General features: G+C 36.9%; 1 protein-coding gene and 1 long non-coding RNA gene across 3 annotated transcripts; one reads left to right on the forward strand and one right to left on the reverse strand.

Annotated features, from left to right (window-relative positions):
• Positions 1-9,238: 9,238 nt before the first annotated feature.
• Positions 9,239-19,801, forward strand: LOC118811492 (nucleotide-binding oligomerization domain-containing protein 2-like). Of its 2 annotated transcripts, none has more exons than XM_036575713.1 (9): positions 9,239-9,464; positions 11,913-11,981; positions 13,347-13,418; positions 13,672-13,767; positions 14,218-14,310; positions 16,681-16,782; positions 17,421-17,522; positions 18,208-18,272; positions 18,395-19,801. In XM_036575713.1, the coding sequence occupies exons 2-9, from the start codon at positions 11,932-11,934 to the stop codon at positions 19,342-19,344; spliced, it is 1,530 nt and encodes a 509-aa protein (XP_036431606.1). In that variant the 5' UTR covers positions 9,239-9,464; positions 11,913-11,931; the 3' UTR covers positions 19,345-19,801. The 2 variants fall into 2 exon arrangements, with proteins under 2 accessions (XP_036431606.1, XP_036431607.1); XM_036575714.1 differs by having other exon boundaries at positions 17,430-17,522.
• Positions 12,557-16,225, reverse strand: LOC118811493. The gene is made up of 3 exons (XR_005007480.1): positions 15,959-16,225; positions 13,282-13,336; positions 12,557-12,706 (listed from the first exon to the last, which is right to left on the reverse strand). It is a non-coding gene; the product is annotated as an uncharacterized LOC118811493 (long non-coding RNA).
• Positions 19,802-20,235: the final 434 nt, after the last annotated feature.

A 20,235-nucleotide genomic window follows, 5' to 3' on the forward strand; every position in this document is an offset into this window, starting at 1 on the left:
TGTTTTTTGAACATTTCACAATGTTCCTGGTTATAAATTGTCCTTGTGCCAATTTTTTTGGAATGTGTTGCAGGCATCAATTTCAGACTGAGCTTATATTTACAAAAAACTATGAAGTTGATAAGATAAAATATTACATGTCTAAGTGGATTACAGGTCAAAGTGAATTCTCATAGAAATTATGTGAAATGTCCTTTCACACAACCTTTTCATTGGTCCATGTCTGATACTTGTCTGTTTTGCAGTAGAGAAGTGTTATCTATTACTTTCATCTTTGGTATATACATTGGTATATACATTGTATATAACAACTGGTTACTTTGATGATGTTCTTTAGGTAGCTTTTTAAAATGTGTAACAAAATTATATCTGTTCCAGAGGGGCGAAAAACACTTTTTAGCACAACATCAAACTGATGGTTTAATGTTCAAAGCCCAGAGAACAATTCCAACCAGACTGCAATAAGAGTCCTGTAAATCACAGAGGTGGAGCGTCAAAGTCTGGAGCAGAAGTGTACAAAGGCTTTTTGGATGTAATTCTGCAGAGGTCTGCAAATAAACGGCTAAAAAAATAACAATCTGAATCACACCTGCCATCTTTGAAAGAATACTTTGACAAAAAGAAAATGACAGTCTTGGAATAATCTGTTTCAAACAAGCGCTGCTTGGTTTGATTCCTAACATGTTGAACTTAATACATTTTGAAGTATGGCACAAATGTCCAAATACCTTTAGGGGGGGCACTGTATATACGATCAAACTCATGTCTGGTAGTAGTGCATGTAAATTTGAGTGTAACGTTATAAGAGCCTGAAAAAAGGCTTGATATGTGGATAAGCCAAAATTATTATCAATATCATCAAGAATGTAACAGCAACAAAAATAAAACAAAATATTACAGTGATGTTACAGTGGTAATACTAATAATTGTACTAATAATTCTTGTACTAAAATGGGTGTACTTTTTACATGTACACTCATATAACCCAACAAACAACAAGGTGTTTTTGCTTTATATGACTTACACACTAAATAAATACCCCTCAGTAATATAAGACACAGGAGTAGAAGCCATCTCAAGTAATGTAGTAGCTCAAGCAGCCGATGTTTTAGGAAAACAATCACAATCGCAATCATTCAGTCATCCTAAACAAAGCTAAGACATTTTATGTGTTATTCTTTTCAGTCGTAATTTTAACACTTAAGTTATTTAAACTCTGGCCAGGAGCGGGAGACATGCTCTCCACTAGGGGTGCGGGAAAAAAATCGATTCTTAGACGCATCGCGATCCGGACGTGAATGATTCTGAATTGATTCACAAATGTCAAAAATCAATTTTCTAAATATTTAAATTTATAACGTAATGTTGACGGAACGCAAAAGGCGGAACTTAGAAGTGCGGAAGTGCAGCGCCCGGACAGTCTGTGACGGCACACAACAAAAACACAACTGGACAAGTGAGAAATCCGAGCGGCTCCCTCTAAAGCCAGGTTAGATCAGGAGTCACAACCCAAATGATAAGAAGACCCATTTTGTCCTTTCAACAAAAATCAAACCACCTTGGGAGCCACAACATTTAACATCCAGTATGTCTCAGTATGTGTTAATGTCCTAGTATAAACTAAACAATATAAACGAAAACGCAGATTTACTTCACTCTGCTTTAAGCTTTAGCTACAGCCACTTTCCTCCCATCTCCGCCAGAAAACTTTTCCTCAGAAGTAGATCAGTTAAATGTCTCTCGACGCTCGACTGTTTAACGAGGCTGAAGTCGCTTCTTATTCTTCAGCTTCTTGTTCGAATTTACCCGTTCCACCTTAAATTCTAACTGATGTGCCGAATGAAAATGCGGCACCATTTAAGGTGGAATGGGAGAATTCCAAAGAGAAGCTGACTCTAGCTTCGCCACTTTTTTGTGTGACAGTCTCTCTTTGCAGATTTAATGTACCAGGAACCAACTGCGCTGCTTATGAATGCATGAATAACGCATCGCTGCTATGTGACCTGCAGTCTGCACGCCGGGTTCTCAGTCGTTGCAAAACAGGGCTTTCGCGCTATGTTGCACACGACCCGTAGATATTTTACTGACACAGCGATCCCCCCCGTCTCTACAACGAGACCAAAACCGAAGTTATAAAATCACTAAAGAAAACGGGTAGAATAGCTGTAACATGCTGCGTGGACATCCATTACCACTGGATCTTATTTCACCGTAACTGCGCATTTTATCGCATTTTAAGCAGCTTCTCGTGCTCCAAACAAGAGCACTGATGAGAGCCTACTAGTTCACTTGCCACAATCACTTCCATTTGTTTTATTAAAAAAGAAGTAAATTCATTATGGATCATTACAAATACTTTGCTTTAAAAGTACTAAGTCAAATAACAATAACACCAAGTTACTTCGTCACTTTAAAATGTACATTGTCTCTATATTCTGTGTATATTTAATATATTTCCGTTGGTTTTTCTTGTATTTTTATTTATTTACTTTCTGTAGAGTGATTGGCTGAGCCTCACCACAAGCATTTCAGTGCATAAATGTCCTGACATGTTGTGCAAATGACAAATAAACTTGAAACTTGAACTTGAAACTTGAGCTCACACAGTGAGAAAATATAAATGCTATATAGAAAAAAAAAAGATGCATCGAAATGCATCGATAATCGTTTTATAATCGCATCGCAGCCCTCTGAATCATAATAGAATCGAATCGTGAGGTGCCTAGAGATTCCCACCCCTACTCTCCACTAGCCCTGAACTCCACCTATGAGGACAATCACTGGTTCATGAATCTAGGAAATGCTTTTTTGTCTGTCTATCAAAAAATCTACATGAATTAGGGCATTTTTCATGTGAAGTATAGGTAAATAAAGGTAAACTGCAAATGATGTGTAAAAAGGCAGTATTGTGGCAGTGAGGAAACAGATGTGGAGTAGTTTGTATGTCAGTCATGGTGGCTGAATCTGTGCTGGGTTGTAAGTGTGATGAATAAGGATTGTTGAGTAGAGAGATAAGAAAATGCATTACACACAGTGTGTGTGTGTGTGTGTGCGCGTGTGTGTGAGTGTGTGTATGGCAGGATTGTTGACAGGATATCTTAGGCCATCGTCCCCATATCCTGACTCACCATCAGATAACACGTACACATGCGCTCTACACTCTGCAGTCTGCCTGTCACTCATTCACTCACACACACACACACACACACAGAACACATGACATTTGGTGTTTATCTGTCTGTCTACTCTGTCATTCCCCTCGTATATGTTTCGGTGATAGAGATTCTGCTCAAAGTGAATGTGACTCAGAGTAAATCCTAAAGCTCACACAATCCATCTGCTCCTTCTTTTTCAGTGCTCCAAAAATGAGAGATTCTAGTGATAGTAACACACACAAACACACACAAATCAGGAACAGTCTCACAAGGTCTCTGAGCACAAGAGGCCCCTCACATCCCACAATAATGTAATAACACAAAACTAATAAAACAGACAAGAGCTGAAATATAACTTTTATAAACAGCTTGTGTTTGTTTATGTGATCTTTGAACAGTGCTGTAAAAATGTGATGTTAATACATACAATTATTAATTCCCCAGAAATGTACAATATTTTATATATTTTTATTATTTCTCATTATTATTTCCTGCTGCACATTTTTGGTGTTTGGAGCTTTTAATTACTTTAATTATAGCGGCAGGGTATGTGCAGATGGGCTTTTATTCCATCTATGGGTGTTTCTGCAATCGTGGACACTTTTATTTTCAAGATTTCTGCATAATTCAGTCACTGAGATGTAAACAAAGTCATTTAGAGTCATTCAGAGTTTGATGTGAAATAGTTCCTTGAAGAGAAACGTGCTGACTCAGACTTCTTTACAGTGGTGCTGATAGGAACCAGGGGTCATATATAGTTATCAGTCAGATAGTTGTTTACTATTCAAAAGCACCAGTGAACCTACGTGTGTTTTTCTATGAAATGTTGATTAAATAATGTTGGTGAAATAGTGGTAAATCTAAAAGTATGTTTCTTTGAGGACTATTTTGTCTCACAACAGCCTGCATGTACCTCTCTCCACACTTGGTTCTTTACTAAAGAAAATGGCTCTATATAGAACCATGAACACTCAAAGAACCCTTTGATGGTTCTATATAGAACCTTTTGGAAAATGGGTCTATATAGCACCAAAAAGCATTCTTGTGTTATTATAAGCTTGACATCATAACAATAGAAGAACCCTTTTTGGTGCTATATAGAACCCTTTTCAAAAAAGGTTCTATATAAAACTATATAAAACACATTCCCCATCAATCTGAAAAACCCTTTCATGATGCAAATAACTCTTTAATCATGCAAAGGGTTATTTGAGTGTACATGGTTCTACATAACAGTTTTCTTTACTAAAGAACCCTTGAAGAATCATCATTTTTAAGAGTGAACCATGAATGAGTTTAAAAATTCTGTTAAGGCCAAAACCTTCTCATAAAACAATGTGTCAGACATCTGGCAGCATAATTATAAATATTTTCACATAATTGCTTTTTGTGAGGAAGCTTTTAGAGGCATTCGACGTCTGGTTCCTATCACCACCACTGCAGACAATTCTGACAGTAATTCTCAGTAAGTTCCTCAGTAAGTTCCTCTAGAGCATTTCGCATCAAAGCATTCTGAGTGACGTTGTTTACATCTTAGCTTGTTGAAAACTATTTGGAATTCCTCTTTAAGACCCAGGGATGGATTTTTAATAAAATAAAAGTCTTGGAAACTTTTTGTCATGTTTCCTTTTAATTACTTTAAATATGCATTTTATGTAAGAATATAATTATTTGCCTTTGTCCCAGATCCAGACAATCTTATAATATTACAATCCGAAATAAAAATGTTTGTTTTTAAATTTGTTCCTCTACAAAAAAGTGAAGTATTTCAGTATTCAGTGTGTGAGTACTTTCTGTTCATTTTTAGACAAATCATATTTTTTGACTAATTAATTATTTTATTAATTTGTACACATTTAAGGCTATTAATTTGTCTAATTTTTGCGTCTGCAGTGGACCCTCCCCAGTCTTTGAACTGTCTCGGACCCTTGTGGCCTGAGGCCACGGAAGGCCACAGGAGGCTCCTGGCCATCAGAAGTCCCTGGGCCCCACTGGCACGGTCAGTAATCCATTCCTGACACAGAGGTTTGTTTTTACCTCTTGTACCTGGAGGTGGGGTCATACACGCAGTATCTCCCACACATTACCCTCAGTAACAACAACAAAAGACGATTTGTCCTGAAAATGTACAAAACACACATACATGCACACAGTGGCTTATGTGCATGCAAGCTAACATTTAGCAAAACATAACAAGACCATTTTCTGTCCAGCTGTAAATCTGGCACAAGTGTATTCTCTCACATGATCCACTGAACAGATCTGGCAGTCCATTATCTCTCTTTTCATTCATCATTCTTTCTCTGCATCCATTCAGTAATTTAAATGCACTCGAGTACTGTACAGCAAGAATATCTGGCCAGTTAAAGTGCTCATCTTTTCTGAGCCATTACCCCGATCTCCAGCTGTGTGAGAAACCCAACACTGCCCTCTAGAGATTCCTGAGAGATTGACTCATAATAAGCAGATGTAATGAAGAACTGTATTGGAATAACCAGACCTCACAATAAGTTGATATTAAAAACAATAACTACATGCCACTTTTAAACTGGATTAATCTCCTGATTATATTCCAATTAAAGGTCTAGTTAGGATTTTCTGAAGTAGTTTCATATCAGAGGGCCAATTTGCTAACAGTAAGTGGGGTGGACTCTATATCACTCTGTTTCAGAAGGCTGGAGGCTTGTCTCGTCCTGTGGTCATACAAAACCTTCCTGTTGTATTTGCATAAAAGTCCTTCTACTGAATCCTGATTGGCTGTTCAGGTTCATTTATATATTCTAACATTGTGCATGTAAGCAGCATGGGTGTAATTATAGCACGCACACTACAATCTGCTGCTATCATAACATACTTTGAGTGTTTGTTCACTAATGTCACACAAAAGTGAACTTTTTTTTTATTCAGTTATTCCCAATATATATTAAAGCAGTAGATAAAGCCTTTACTTTTAGAGCAGTCTAGCACAGGGGAGCCCAAACGTTTTGTCTCGGGGGAGTTAAAGTGCAGTGTTTGTGGTGGGCCAAAGGCCAAAAAGAGAAAACATCAACAAATACTTAAGAGGAAAATAAGAAGTATATAGCATACAGTACAAAAATGTGGGTTAGGAGTTTTGGGGGAGGAGGATACGGTAAATTATACTGATATGTTCCTTCACTCTTAATGAGCATGTGAACTGAGAATCTCAGAAGGGAACGTGTTCACAGGGGAATAGGGTCTTCAGAGAGATGGCATTCTGAATTTTGTGGCTGTTTAGCTGAAGAACTACCAAATCAACTCATCCTTTTCTCGAGGAATCAGATTAATTCATTTCACTGATTCATTTCATTTACTTACATTTTTTTCCATTCGGAATCTTACAGATTGGCAGCTGAATTGGTGCTGCTCCGAGCAAAAAGTATTCACATGTATTCACCTCATAATGAATGCTGGGAACTTCTGTCTGTGAGAAACAAGTCAAAGGAAGCAATTACTAAAATGTATTAAATTTCCACTGCATGTGAATTTTACTTTTAAATACATTCTTCTTCATATGACCACATTAGTATGTTTGAATTTGGAATATTCACTCACTCATAAAGACATTGAAGCATTCGGTGTAAGAAGCAGAGGAGAGCCTTCCTTGACAGACTTTAATCTGTTGATCTGATTTTTATGGCTCTTGAGCAGCTGAAATTTCACACATACCAACACAATCAACATTTTGTAAATGCTGTTTTGTTGTAAACTATCCAACACTGCCCTCTACTGATTGATAACAGCTGTTCTGGAAGGTGTGTACAGCATCTTCACTGTCTGAAGTCTGGAGTCATTTGGTAAAACACTGAGGCAGAATCATATGAAGATTCCTAAATTATCAGTCTTTAAAGGGCACATATCATGGAAAACCAATTTTCCCTCACTTTTTTGAAATAAAGGATAAAAAGAAAAGTAATATTTAAACATTTGTTAAAGTTTTAAGATGTACCACTCACTACAACCCAGACACAGAGAATATTCTGCAAAAACGGCACCTTTTGAATCCATTGTTTCTGTGATGTTACAAGAACCAACTCATTTGTATATTTCCACCTATTTGGCCTATTTAGCAGTTTCGCCCCCCGCCGATTCACAATGCGTCAGCTTTGTGTGCTTTATGAATGACGCACAGTACAGGGCAGCAGATCAGAGCTGACGTCATTTACATATGTCAGCATTAAAGGCAGTAATAAAAAAAAATACAAAAAAAGAGTAGGACCCTTCAGTGTAATCAACAATGCACAAATAATTTATCTTGGGAAAGGTCTTGTGATGGTGTATAATGTCGATGGTGGGCTGAAGGCCAAAATGATAAAACAGTATACAAATAAAGAAAGTACAAAATTCTAACTGCAAACAAAACTATGAAACTCACACTGCTTCATCATGTGTATCTAGGTTGGCATTCTTTGCATCTACTGTTTTTTTTGTTTATTTACTGACAGGCTGAGTGAGTGTTAGATGGGGATGTGATATGCAAATAAATCTTCTTAGTCAAATGAGTGGAGTTGCTAAAATTAAATGACTTTTAAGTTCATAACAGCTTTGAATATGAGGCATTCACTTGTATTTCAGCAGGAAATGATCTGTCTACTCCGACTAACTGTGAACTCAAGTGGTTGACAGGTACTGTCTACTTCTAGTTCTAATGTGCTGCCCTGTTAACACCTTATTTAGACCAGCTGCACAGTCAGCAATGAAAAGGATTGCAGGTTAATCTTGTGTTTTCAGGTGATGAAAAGAACAGATTACAGTACTTCAAAAGAAGGAAATTCAGGCCTGTAACTCTGACGTCCCCATGTGGCTGGAGCGTGTAAGAGTGAATGTGAGAAACTTCAGATTCAGCAGTGATGAAGCCATTGTTCAGTTTTGTGCACATATTGATGGATAAGAAAATAGGAAACTTTAAAATGTGACAAAATGCACAAAGCATAGTATTTCAGTTGTGATGTAACAGTAGTCATAGAATAATTAAATAACCATTATTACTTGTGGAGAACTCTGGAAATCTGAAATGTGGCAATATATGAATTTCAAATATATGACACGTATTAGCATATATGGATTTCCCTCATTCCCCAACTTATATCTGTCAAAGAGTAAACATTAATAAGCATTAATATGTGCAGAAATATGTTCTCTGTAGAGGATGTGTCCACTTATTCCCTCTTAGAAAAATTATGTCATTTGACCAGAGGTGCCCAAACCTTCGCATAAGATTATTTATTATACTATTAATGTACATATGAATATTAATGTTAATAGTTGAAGATACATGAAATAGTTTTAATAATTGTCCTATTTAAATAAGAATATTTAGACAAACATCCTCTTTGTTTCTTCCTAATGAAGTGAAAATAGGTATAATAGGTACATAACTAAACTCTAAAAACATGAAATGAATGAAAATATTGTTCCCTGACACATTTAAATAAACAGAAAACATAACAACAATAACAATGTGTTCAACCATGCATCAGACACTCACACACACACACACACACATACATATATATATATATATATATATATATATATATATATATATATATATATATATATATATATATATATATATATATATATATCGAACATTAGATCAAACATTTGTTATTGCACAAGCTAAACATTTCAGAAGAGAACATTTGCCTGTTGCTTTCATCCGGGTTCCTGAATTGATAACACAAATGCAAATAAGGAAACAAGAAATGTTTGTGCATAAGTGCTCTATATATATATATATATATATATATATATATATATATGCGCATGATTTTATACATACACATATATATATATATATATATATATATATATATATATATATATATATATATATATATATAAACATTTATTTTATTTGCATAATAAGTTGCGAAAGAAGAGAGAAATATTAAATTTCCTAATAACTTCCTTGATCGTCCCCTGTTACAAGGTTGTTATCTGCCTCGAACAGAGGGACGGGAAAAGGAGGGAACCTTTCAGCCCATCAGTAGGAGTGTGCTACAGCCTATTAGCATTAGTGTGAACATGCCCTGTTCCCTTCTTTGACAGAGTTTCAGCAACAGGCAGACACGAAGAACCTGTTCTGCTGTGCTGCTTACGCTTCTTTCTGTGAAAACAGAGTTCATTTCATCTGCCACATCATTGTGGAGACTTTCAAGTGTGGGTTTCTTCCCCTTAACAAGAGACTCCTTGACAGGACAGTTATCTAGCTGGGACAAGAATACCTTTGAATGCCCTTTGTGGGTTTGATTTGTTAAAAACTGTTTGGCTTCTTGTGAAAAGACGGTAAGTTTAACCCAGACTACCTTTGTTAGGTAAGGAGGATAGAGGTCAAGCTAAAAGTCTTGATGTTTACACTTTTAAAAAGGTTCAGGGGTTCTTTGGACACCTTCCCCACAGACCCTAAACTAAGTGTATATATATATATATATATATATATATATATATATATATATATATATATATATATATATATATATTTGCTACTTAGTATATTTCTGATGATTTCAGGATGTTTTTGGCATGTACATGTATATACAGTATATCAAAATCTCTTTGTGTTTGCTTTTGTGAGACCTTGGTTTCTGTAGCTGACTAAAACTATTACTGAAACAAAGACTAGCAGTGAAAAAATATCCTCATTTAACTGTCATATAAATAAAAATGACAGTTTTCAAAAACACGAAAACTAAATCAAAACCAAAATGTCACCGGCAAAGCTAACTGAATCTAAATAGGTATACATAGAAATGTGTGAATGAGTTTTGTAGGTGCTCAGTCTACTGTTGTGCTAATTTTATTCTACTCTTACCAGATACTTACTATCACAGTGTCCATCATAATCCTAAAAACTAAATCTGAATAAAAACTAAACCGAAGTTGTTACTTTTCAGAAACAAAACTAAAACTGTTACTGCACCCATAAAAGTAACTGAAACTAAACTGAAATCAAAAAGCAAAATGAAAAACTAAATAAAAATAGAAACTAATGAAAAACTATTAGCTGTGTGGGACAGCACATTTGGTCAGCAGTGTAATATTTGGGTTTCACCGCTATTAATCACTTCACTACGGTTCAAGTTATATTTCAGGTTAAATTAAATTCACATATTCTATTTCTAATGATTTCAGTAATAAGTGTTTTAATCTTATTAGTAATAAGCTGCCGATAATAAAGGGAGACGAGCAATAAAAGAATAGTGAAGCAATGCCTTTGATTTTGGCACATGTATCGTCACATGGGGGCTGGCATCAGCAGCCTGATTGGTTAACTTGAGTTTGATGAAGAATTACACCAATTTATCCTAAAGAAACAGAGATTAAGCAAAGTTTATTTTTATTGCTTTGATTGTGATCCATGTCAACATTAAGCATTTCTATTTTCATGTGACATAATAGGTGGGACAATAAAATTACATTTACATTTATAGCGCTTAGCAGCTGCTCTTATTCTGAGCAACTTACAAAAGTGCTTTACTTTCCACTCAGAAACTGCTAGAAACAAGAGTTACTGCTGATACCTAGAGGGAAAAATAGAAAGTACAGAATTGAGACATAGTAAAAGTGCAATACAGAACATTTTGTAGATTAAGATTCTTTTAAGTGTTCCTCAAAAAGATAGATCTTCATTTATATTAGTAATATACTGTGTATGAGGAATAGATCCTGGTTTTATACAGTGATAGGCTAATAAAATGAAATAAGTAGATTGTTTCTTTTGGCACTAATAGAGGTAAATGTGAACAAGTCTGTATGAACCAGGTCCATGAAAAAAGCTGGGGGATCCCTCTTTTCCATCCTTCTTCTCTGTACTGCTGGCTCTTTTCAGTCTTTCCTCATTCTGCCTGTTATACTTCCGACACACAAAAACTAATAGTATCCTATCATTCTTCACCATGCTATCCCTGTGTTTTTCTGGTGCTGTGTCACTCTGTGCTGAGATCACTTGCATCACCTGATATATTTATTAGCACCATTACACTTCCATTCCATTCCATACATCCAGGTGTGTGCTAAATCTCTGAGTGCGTCATAGACTTTCTGTCCCTGCTGTTCTGGCTCCACCCTTCATAATCTCACTCTCAGGTGTCTCAGTTGTGACCCCTCCTTGACTCACCTGTGTCTGGCCTATTTTGTTGTAATATTATATAATATTACGTGTACAGTATATTGCATTGTGTGTTTGTGTGTCTTGTAAATGTAGGTTTTTCCCCGTCCTTTAACTTGGACAATTAAGTTCTTTGGTATTTTTCTATGCTCTTTTGGTTTCTTCTTGTCTTGTAAAAACAGGCTGTGTACATGTGTCCAACCTCCACGTCTGAAATATTACAGGGTGTTACTGTAAGTGCATGAATGGTAAGAAAGGAAGAAGCCAGGTTAAGATGATGACCGCAAATGCAGTGCTACATCATTTTGCAATGCAAATGCCCTGTTCTGTACTTTCTTAAACCACTCAAGCATACAAGCATACAGGGAATGATACTTATAGTTATTGTACTTATATATATATATATATATATATATATATCCTTGTGCTTATACCCCTGTTTATCATAATAATAATTACATTACTTTGTTGGATGGTTATTATTAAAATTACTCTTTCAATTAATAGAGCTTACAGTCAATACATAATATGTGTTGAATGGCTGGATATGAGAAGTATTTCCAAAAGAAGAAGTGGAAGCTGTGGGCATACCTCTGAACTTACTCTGAGGCTTTCTTATATTTCAGCTCACGGTGCAAGGCAGAGATGGATCCTTCTGAACTCCAGGCCCCAGACTTGGAAGCAGTGAAAAAAGGGTGAGCATGAAAGGAAATGAATGATCTCCAAAATAGTAACTTTAACTTTTAATTTGAGTTAATGTTACAAGATTTTCCAAGTGAAAATTATTTTGAAACATCATTAAACGTTCACACACACTGCAAAATGGTGTAGAAAAAAATGGAGATACATGTTTTATTTGGAAAGTGATCATATTCTTCATACACAACCTGTAGAAAAAAAGTACTCCTTCAAGAAATGAAGTGAGCAAGTATTATTTGAGTTGTTTTATTTGGTGAAGCAATTAGGAGATGTATGTACAGTCTGATTAAAAGGACTTGCTGGCCGTTGCTGGCAATAGAACTAATTTTTGACCTTATGCTAAGGAAGCATGACCTGGTGACTGACGTTAGTGATCATGGTGTACAGATCTCTTATGCAATTAGAGTTTTTTTTTTTTTGTTTTTTTTTCCCTCCATTTTGTCCAATTCATTGCTCAAAATGTAAAATCTATGTATAACAATATTAAACGCTAAGAAATACAGGACTTCAGTCAGACACACTCAATTTAAACACATTGATCTAGGACAGGAAAACTATTGCTTACTTGCTGGAACTGAATAAAGAGAAGGGCTCTGACTGAACTGGTAGCACCGGATTCTTTCATGGTTTGTAATCAGTTTCGTCAAAACCTCAGCTGCAGCACTGTGGAGTTGAGTAGAGTGGGTCTTAGTCTTTGCTGCAAGTACATCACTGCCACTTCCTGAAAAGAGAGAGAAAATAAAAAAAAACAAAAACACACAAAAAACTCAAAGTTAACACCTTAACTGATAACTATGGAAATATTCCAAAATTACTTTACACAAATGTGAACCAGTTTTTATCTTAGCCCCTACCTAATATACCCATGTAGCCATACTGTATAACAATAAATATTGCATCATCACCTGCTCATTCATCAGAAACTCACTTTAATAGCAGTGTTACGAAAGACAAAAAGAGAGAGAAAGAATGGAGCAGGGAAACCACACACACACACACTCCTATCTCCAACCAGCATTGATTACCCCACATAATAGGTATATGACACCTCTGAATAGAATTCCATGGCTAAACAAACCCACACTGAGAAATCTGAACCTCACGTGTTTTCATGCACAGGGTGTGTCGCACTGATATGGAATACATCAGTTATTAACAAAAAAAACATGCATTCTGATATTCGGTTCCCACACTGTGGCCAACTCTGATATTCACAACTATGGAACAGACCTAGTTCTTAAAAGTGGGCCTGAAACTTTAACATGAACTTACTGTTGTATGCCTGACCACACCTACCGAAAATATACCCCCTGGTACAGGCATATAAGTTCTCATCTCTGTTCTTCGGCATCTATTCACAGGACAAATCCAGAGATGGTGTGTTCGAAGTCCAGGGGCCGGAACCACCAAAAGGCAGAGAAAAAAGATTCAGGGTAAGTGAAATTCATTTATTGTTAATTACGGTGCTGATCAATTTAAAGCCTAAATTCCTCTGTCCAAACGTGAGCTGTATGGACATTTTCTAAAATGTATTTATTTATTTTATTTATTTATTTTAATGCTGCCTCGCTTTCTCTGAAGATGGAGCACTAACTTATGCTTTTTAAAGAAGACTAATCAAATGTTATTTTCAACAGTTGTTTTCTCTGGGATGATTTATTCATTTTATTATTCTTGTTTCTCAAGGTTTGGCTCTGATAGATCTGTCTCGCCTCAATCTCGTGCTGGATCAGTGGAGAAAAAGTCTATGAGTAAACCAGACAGCGATAAAGGAGAGCACAGGCAATAACTCACTTACACTTCTCCTCTTTTTAGAGTAACTCTAGGAGTAACAGGAGCCAGTACAATGTAACCACTCCCACGTTTTGCTACTGAAATGCAACACTGACCAAACTGACCCTGATGGCTCCTGTGGCTCTAAATGTTGGCAGTTTGGTTTAGAAGTTGTGTTATTGTTCTCTGTATTCACTCAGTTTACTGGAAAAGTGCTTCAGCTTTTGAAAGCCTAGGCTCAGTGCCACTCTTAGCACAATAGTCAGAGTGTTTTGAACTGTAGGACGTCAGGCCACCCAGCTAACAACAGACATGTGGAAAGTACCATAAAAAAGAAATTTCAGGGTGTTTGTGCATGTTTGTGTGAAGGATATGGGAGGGGATATTTCCAATATTTAATCTAATAATATAGTTACAAATGAAAAAAAAGATTTAAGCAAAGATTATTTATGTCCACAGAGACAACAGATCAGAGAAAATCAACACTCATCGTAAACTAGAAAGGACGCCGTCTGTTCCGTGGACAGTGAATTCACCTTTCCAAGATTCCAGGTAATCCACATGCAAATGAACTGTGTTAATCTTAGGGGCCCCAGTGTCAAAAAAGAAAAGTACAAATGGAATTACAATGTAATTTGCTAATTTATGCACTATTGCTATATCTTAATCAAGACATTAGGGGGCCCATTGGCTATGCTTACACTGCTGCATGCAGTATAATTATTGCAATATAATAATTGTCAGCTCCATAATTATTGACACTCTTGGTACAGATGGGTAAAAAAGTAATGAAAAAAGGTTTTGTTTTGTACTCTTTTTGTCCCCCTGAGTGTTCAGGAACTTTGAAGTGGTCACCCATGACTTCCTGTTTCACTGAGGTGTCAATATGAGGTGACACAGAGGCCAAGATTCTACACTTATTTGCCAGCATGGGGAGGATAATGAATAAATAAATGAGATAAAAGTGCACTGACCTTCACAAATCAGTCCAATGGCAATGGCTGTAAACAAATAGCTATGTGCCTGAAAATGCCCTTATCCACTTTTAGGGCAATAATTAAGAAGTTTAAAACAACCAGAGCTGTAGTTAACCTGCCTGGCAGAGGACACGTGTTTATTTTACATGTCCCTGCACTCAGGCAAATTTAGTACAGACCCAGCTCAGTATTACGGCTTACTCCCTAATTTAAAGCTAATTTTGGCTATCAAAAATATCTTAATTACTCTTTTAATGCTGGTAACATTTTCTAATAAGGACATTCGCCAGCTTGTTGTTTGAATTTTTTCTGTTCCAACTTAAATGGTGCAGCAGTTACATTCTGGTGCCTGAGGCATTATAATAACTATACTATAATAGGTTGCTCAGTTTCTGCTTGACAGGTGGGAAACAGTAACATTAACTTATGTTTGCTGTTTCACTGAACCAACAGGCCAGTATTGTTTTGTCCTGTTCGCTAATGTTTGTGCCGCACCATTTGAGGTAGAACAGAAAAATTTTAACAAGAAGCTGGCAAAAAAGAAGCTAAATTTGGCCTCGTAGTTTAAATGCTAAAATCTACACAGGACAAAACCAGTTTCTGAAAAAATTTATTTACCACAGAGTGTGATAGAGGTGGTTATTCAAAAAGCCCATCCACTTTTGTAATGTGGCAGCTTGCCAGAAGTGGGATTAGAACCCAAGCCGTCTGGACGGTATTTCAAAGGCCAACCGGGTGAGCCACCACGGGGTTTTGGAAAGCAGGACCCAAACGCTGAGCTTCTATGCGATTGGAAGGTATTATTAAAATAATATATACAACCGCAGATGCCGGGGCTCGAACCCACGGTTAAGAAACCGGCGCCCTACCACTGCCCTATGGAGGCGGTGTCACGTGATGCAGGAAGGGTTCACTTTACAAGGGAACGCCGAACACGGGTGGAAAACAAAACACGTATGAAAGCCCACCTGCTAAGGCTTAGGCGGGAACTAAACAAAGGACGCCAGGGGAAAGACTGGCTCTCTCAACACTGAGGAAATGATAACTGAAAAACCACTTTCTCAACAGAAAGGAATGACCAAAGGAGAATGAAAAAGGGAAAGGGGCAAACTTTAGCTTTAGTTATTTCTCTCTCTCTCTCTCTTTCTTAAAAGGAAGAAAGACACGACTCGAGAAAGGGGGATAGGCTCGAGAAGTGACAAAGAGAAATGAAGCTCACTTACAGTGAGTCTCTTACAGCTTCTAACCGAGATTACCGGCCGGTCTGTTTGCCAGAATTCTGAAACAAAGACTCAGCAAAGTGTGTCTTCTTCTCAGCCCTTATAAAGCCCCCTGAGCAGGTGTGGCTCATTTGGGTCGTTGACTCCCCCTGGTGGCCGGCGGTGGCCTAGCCCTGGAGCCAACCCTTACAATTTTGGTCAGCTTAGAGTTCCTATATGGGCAGAACATGAATTACAGAATGATGCATGAGTTCAGTGGTCTATGGGAGACACACAGCTTATGTACAAGTTGTGTGCTTTATTAAACGGCTGTGGTTGGCCACAGCCAAGCCGGACAGAAAGCAAGGCATTAGGCTAACAGCTCTGCATTAACTCACATCTACACTCTCTCACTTCCAAGCTCCCACTCCCACAGTTTTCCCTGTTTTGCAGGCATAAACACAGCGAGTAGGCTAACCTGGCCCTTTACGATAAGAGTCCTAAGCAAAATAAACTCAGAGAATAACTGCTGGAGAGCAATAAATAAAATAAACATGCCCAACAATTCTTGAACATGCTACAATATATAAAGAATAAAAATCTAAAGATTTTTACTTGTGTTTTTTTACACATAATTTACTTTTAATAAATAAGCTGACTATATGTGCTTCCACATATGCTTGAATATGAGTTGGTCAAGGTAGAGAAAAAGAGAGAAAAAAAATGGTCTGTTTTTTCTGTCTCAGACCTCAGTCTACCCGAGCTGATTCCCTTGTATCAGGCTGCCAGTCTATGAGGAGCAACATTTCAAAACGTCATCCACCTGGTTTCACAGCAGCACTTTCAGGGTAATTACATTGAAATGAAACTGAAGGCTACACTTTGAGTCACTTCACTAGTAGTTGCTGTCAGTGATATTGCGATGATCTCTGTGAGGGGAATGTGGCCCTGTCACCTGAGCCTTTATGCGTTGAGTGAAATGTGAGTGGAACTTGTAGGCAAACTCCACACAGAGAAAACTCTGAGCACCGGGTAGAGGATGTAAAACTGCATTGCAATGCATGATGTATGTCTAATCTAATTATTGTAAAGTCAGAGATTTATACTCCTAATTTACACAATAAATTTTAAAATTTGATTTAATATAGATCCTTTTATGCATATGAATGACTATTACAGTCATACCGTAATTTGGGTGGCCCTAGTCAAATTACATATTATATTGATTTTCTAAATGAAAATAAACATCCCCTACAGAGAACACACTTCTGCACATTGTCACGCACAATTACTGATTATTTGCTACAAACAGGTAGAAATTGTGCACTAAAATGTGCATAAAATGCCATTTGTAAGTTTGTTCCATATAAAGGAAGTATTAACTAAACATGTAACCTGACTATGGCTATTTGAACTTTTGCATATGACATAATATTAAGTGAATTAATGTTAAACAAGTGGGCATTGGCTGTGTGAATCTTTTGAGCGCCTGCAGGCATGATGAAGAAAGTGCAGACTCAGAAGAAGACAGTTTTGATTCCATGGAGACTTTCCCTGGCCTGAAGGATGACCACCCAAGTAGTGACAGGTAGCTAAAACCAGATGCAGCACTTGATTGTCTGTAATACTGAAGAAAGAGTACATCTCACTACCAAAATAGGAGAAAACGTTCCACATGCAAGAACTTATTAATGGTGGAAACATACTGTAAAAATATCCCCGCTTTGTTAATGATGGAATCAAAAGCCCTCATGAGCCTCAAGAGTTTTTGTGGAAGATGAATGAAGATTAAATGTACAATGCATATAGTACAGTTCACATAGATATGATCACTATAAAAATGACCAACCCTTATAATGACCATTATAATTTAGTCAGTCAGTTTTACTAACTACAAGAGCTTAACTTCCTTTTTTGCTCCCTGCAGCCCAAGAGCTTTTTACAGATCGTTAACCCCTAAAAATCCAAGGATTATTACATACCAAGACTTATTTTTCAGTAACTACAGGGAAGTGTGTACTAAATCTTTGGGCCTGCCAGTGGCCTAGCCATTTAAAGGGTTAGTTTAGTCCAGGTAAGATATAGAACTGTGGGTTAAGACAAAGTAATCTATCCCTTAAAAAAAAAATAAAATAAAATATTCAGAGAATACAATGGACAATTTCATTTTCCCCCTAAAACTAGTGTTAACAACTGTGGTATTCTTTCTTCTTTTTTGACCTTTTTTCTTCTTTTCTGTAATCTCTAAACCCTCCGCTAATACTTTCTCTTAGTTCTAGTTCTAATCATTCGGACTCGGAGCAGCCTACAGAGTGTGTCATTCCAGAGCCCAGTGATGGTAATGACTGTTTATATAATAGGGATATGGTTATATATGTTTACACGTTTTTCCATCACATTTATAACATTTTTAGTTTCCTCCATATTCAAGGGTTTGCTCCTTTTTTATGCCCTCTGCAGTGAGCATCCTAAATGAGACCAAGAAGAAACTAAAGGAAAGATATAAAGAGCAGCTGAAATACATTTCTGTAAAAGCAGAAAAACACAGGAGTCCCATTTTACTGAATGATGTCTATACAGAGCCCTACATTACACAAGAAGAAGAGGAAGAAGAAGGAAGCCCTGCACATGAAATAGGAGAGCCAAAGGCAATGTCCATGCGAGTAAGGTTAGAAGAGCTTCCAGTTAAATGGAACATCTTCGAACAACCACCTGAACAGCGGAAGCATATCAAAACCATGCTCACCAAGGGAATAGCCGGCATTGGCAAAACCATATGTCTACAGAAGTTTATTCTTGACTGGGCTGAAGGGAAAACCAACCAGGAGATCGATTTGATGCTCGCACTTTCTTTGCAGAATTTAAACCTGAAGAAAAAGGAAAATGTCAGTTTAACCGAGCTCCTGCATCACTTCTTCCCAGAAGTAAAGCAGATCGATTTGAACACAGTCAGAATCATGCTCATTTTTGATGGCCTGGATGAATATCACCTTCCTCTAGATTTCCAACACAATACTAACTGGTGTGACCCCAACAAGCCTACAGCAGTTGATGTGCTGCTGACAAACCTCATCAAAGGAAATCTACTGCCCTCTGCCCTCCTCTGGGTAACGTCTCGACCGAGGGCGGCAATTGCAATACCTTCAGAGTATATCCAGAAGGTCACAGAAATCCACGGGTTCACTGAAGCCCAGAAGGAGGAGTACTTCCACAAGAGAATCAGCGATAAAACTAAAGCCAGTAGAATCATCTCACACATCAACACAACCATGAGCTTCCAGAGAATGTCCCACATACCAGCGTACTGCTCACTCTCAGCAGCTGTTCTACAGGATACTCTGGATGATACAAATGCTCCTCAAACACTTACGCAGATGCTTACTTGCCTCCTACAAGCAGACCTGCAGTAAAAAGGCCACACAGATTATGAATGAGTTTGAAACACTGAGCACCCAAAAACATGTTAAACGAATAGACATCCTTCTGTAACCTGAGCCATCAGCTTTAAATGAAACCCATCCTATAAAAACGGGACTTGCTTTCATTCTTTCCATGTAATCTGATGGCAAGTGTCATTTTGAAATCAGACCTTTGTTAGTCTTTGTTTATCTTATTACTTGCTTGCTGTAAAGTAAGATCACCACTTGGTTCCGTTTAGTACTGTACTGAATACTGCAGCTGTCCAATTGTCTCAGTGACTGCACTTTCTGACTGGCTGCACTTAAATCCTTATTTTGCACTTTGCTTTAATTAATTACTTTTCTGTTTAACTTATTTAGTACTTAATGTATTTTCCTCTGAGTTAAGCTTAATTATGGCCAAACACCCAATAGTCAAGCTGTTATTAATGGAGCACAAATACTATGTTTGCTGCCAGTTTTTCTTTAGATAGATAGATAGATAGATAGATACTTTATTGATGCTGAAGGAAATGTAGCAGTATATACTGTGTATATATATATATATATATATATTATATATATATATATATATATATATTATACAATATATATTTATATTGTACGATTTTGATTCCTTTTGCTTTGTCTGTTCTTCTTTGTCCGTTGCAAATCAACAAGTGCTGTTAAATAGTCAGGAAAAGCTAAATTAAGCTACAAATACAAAAATCAAGACTAAAGAGAAATGTGTCTGAAGCGAAGATTGTTTTCTTTGTGTAACTTAACTAAATTTGATTCTTATGAAGCTACCTCAAATAAGTTGTAAAATTCCTGTGCTCCTCAAGCATAAGTACTGCTATAGCCCCCAGTTAATCATTCTAGTGTTTATTATCTTGTGAATAT

Source organism: Colossoma macropomum, unplaced genomic scaffold (genome assembly GCF_904425465.1).
Source record: "Colossoma macropomum unplaced genomic scaffold, Colossoma_macropomum, whole genome shotgun sequence".
In the NCBI taxonomy this organism is placed as follows: Eukaryota; Metazoa; Chordata; class Actinopteri; order Characiformes; family Serrasalmidae; genus Colossoma; species Colossoma macropomum.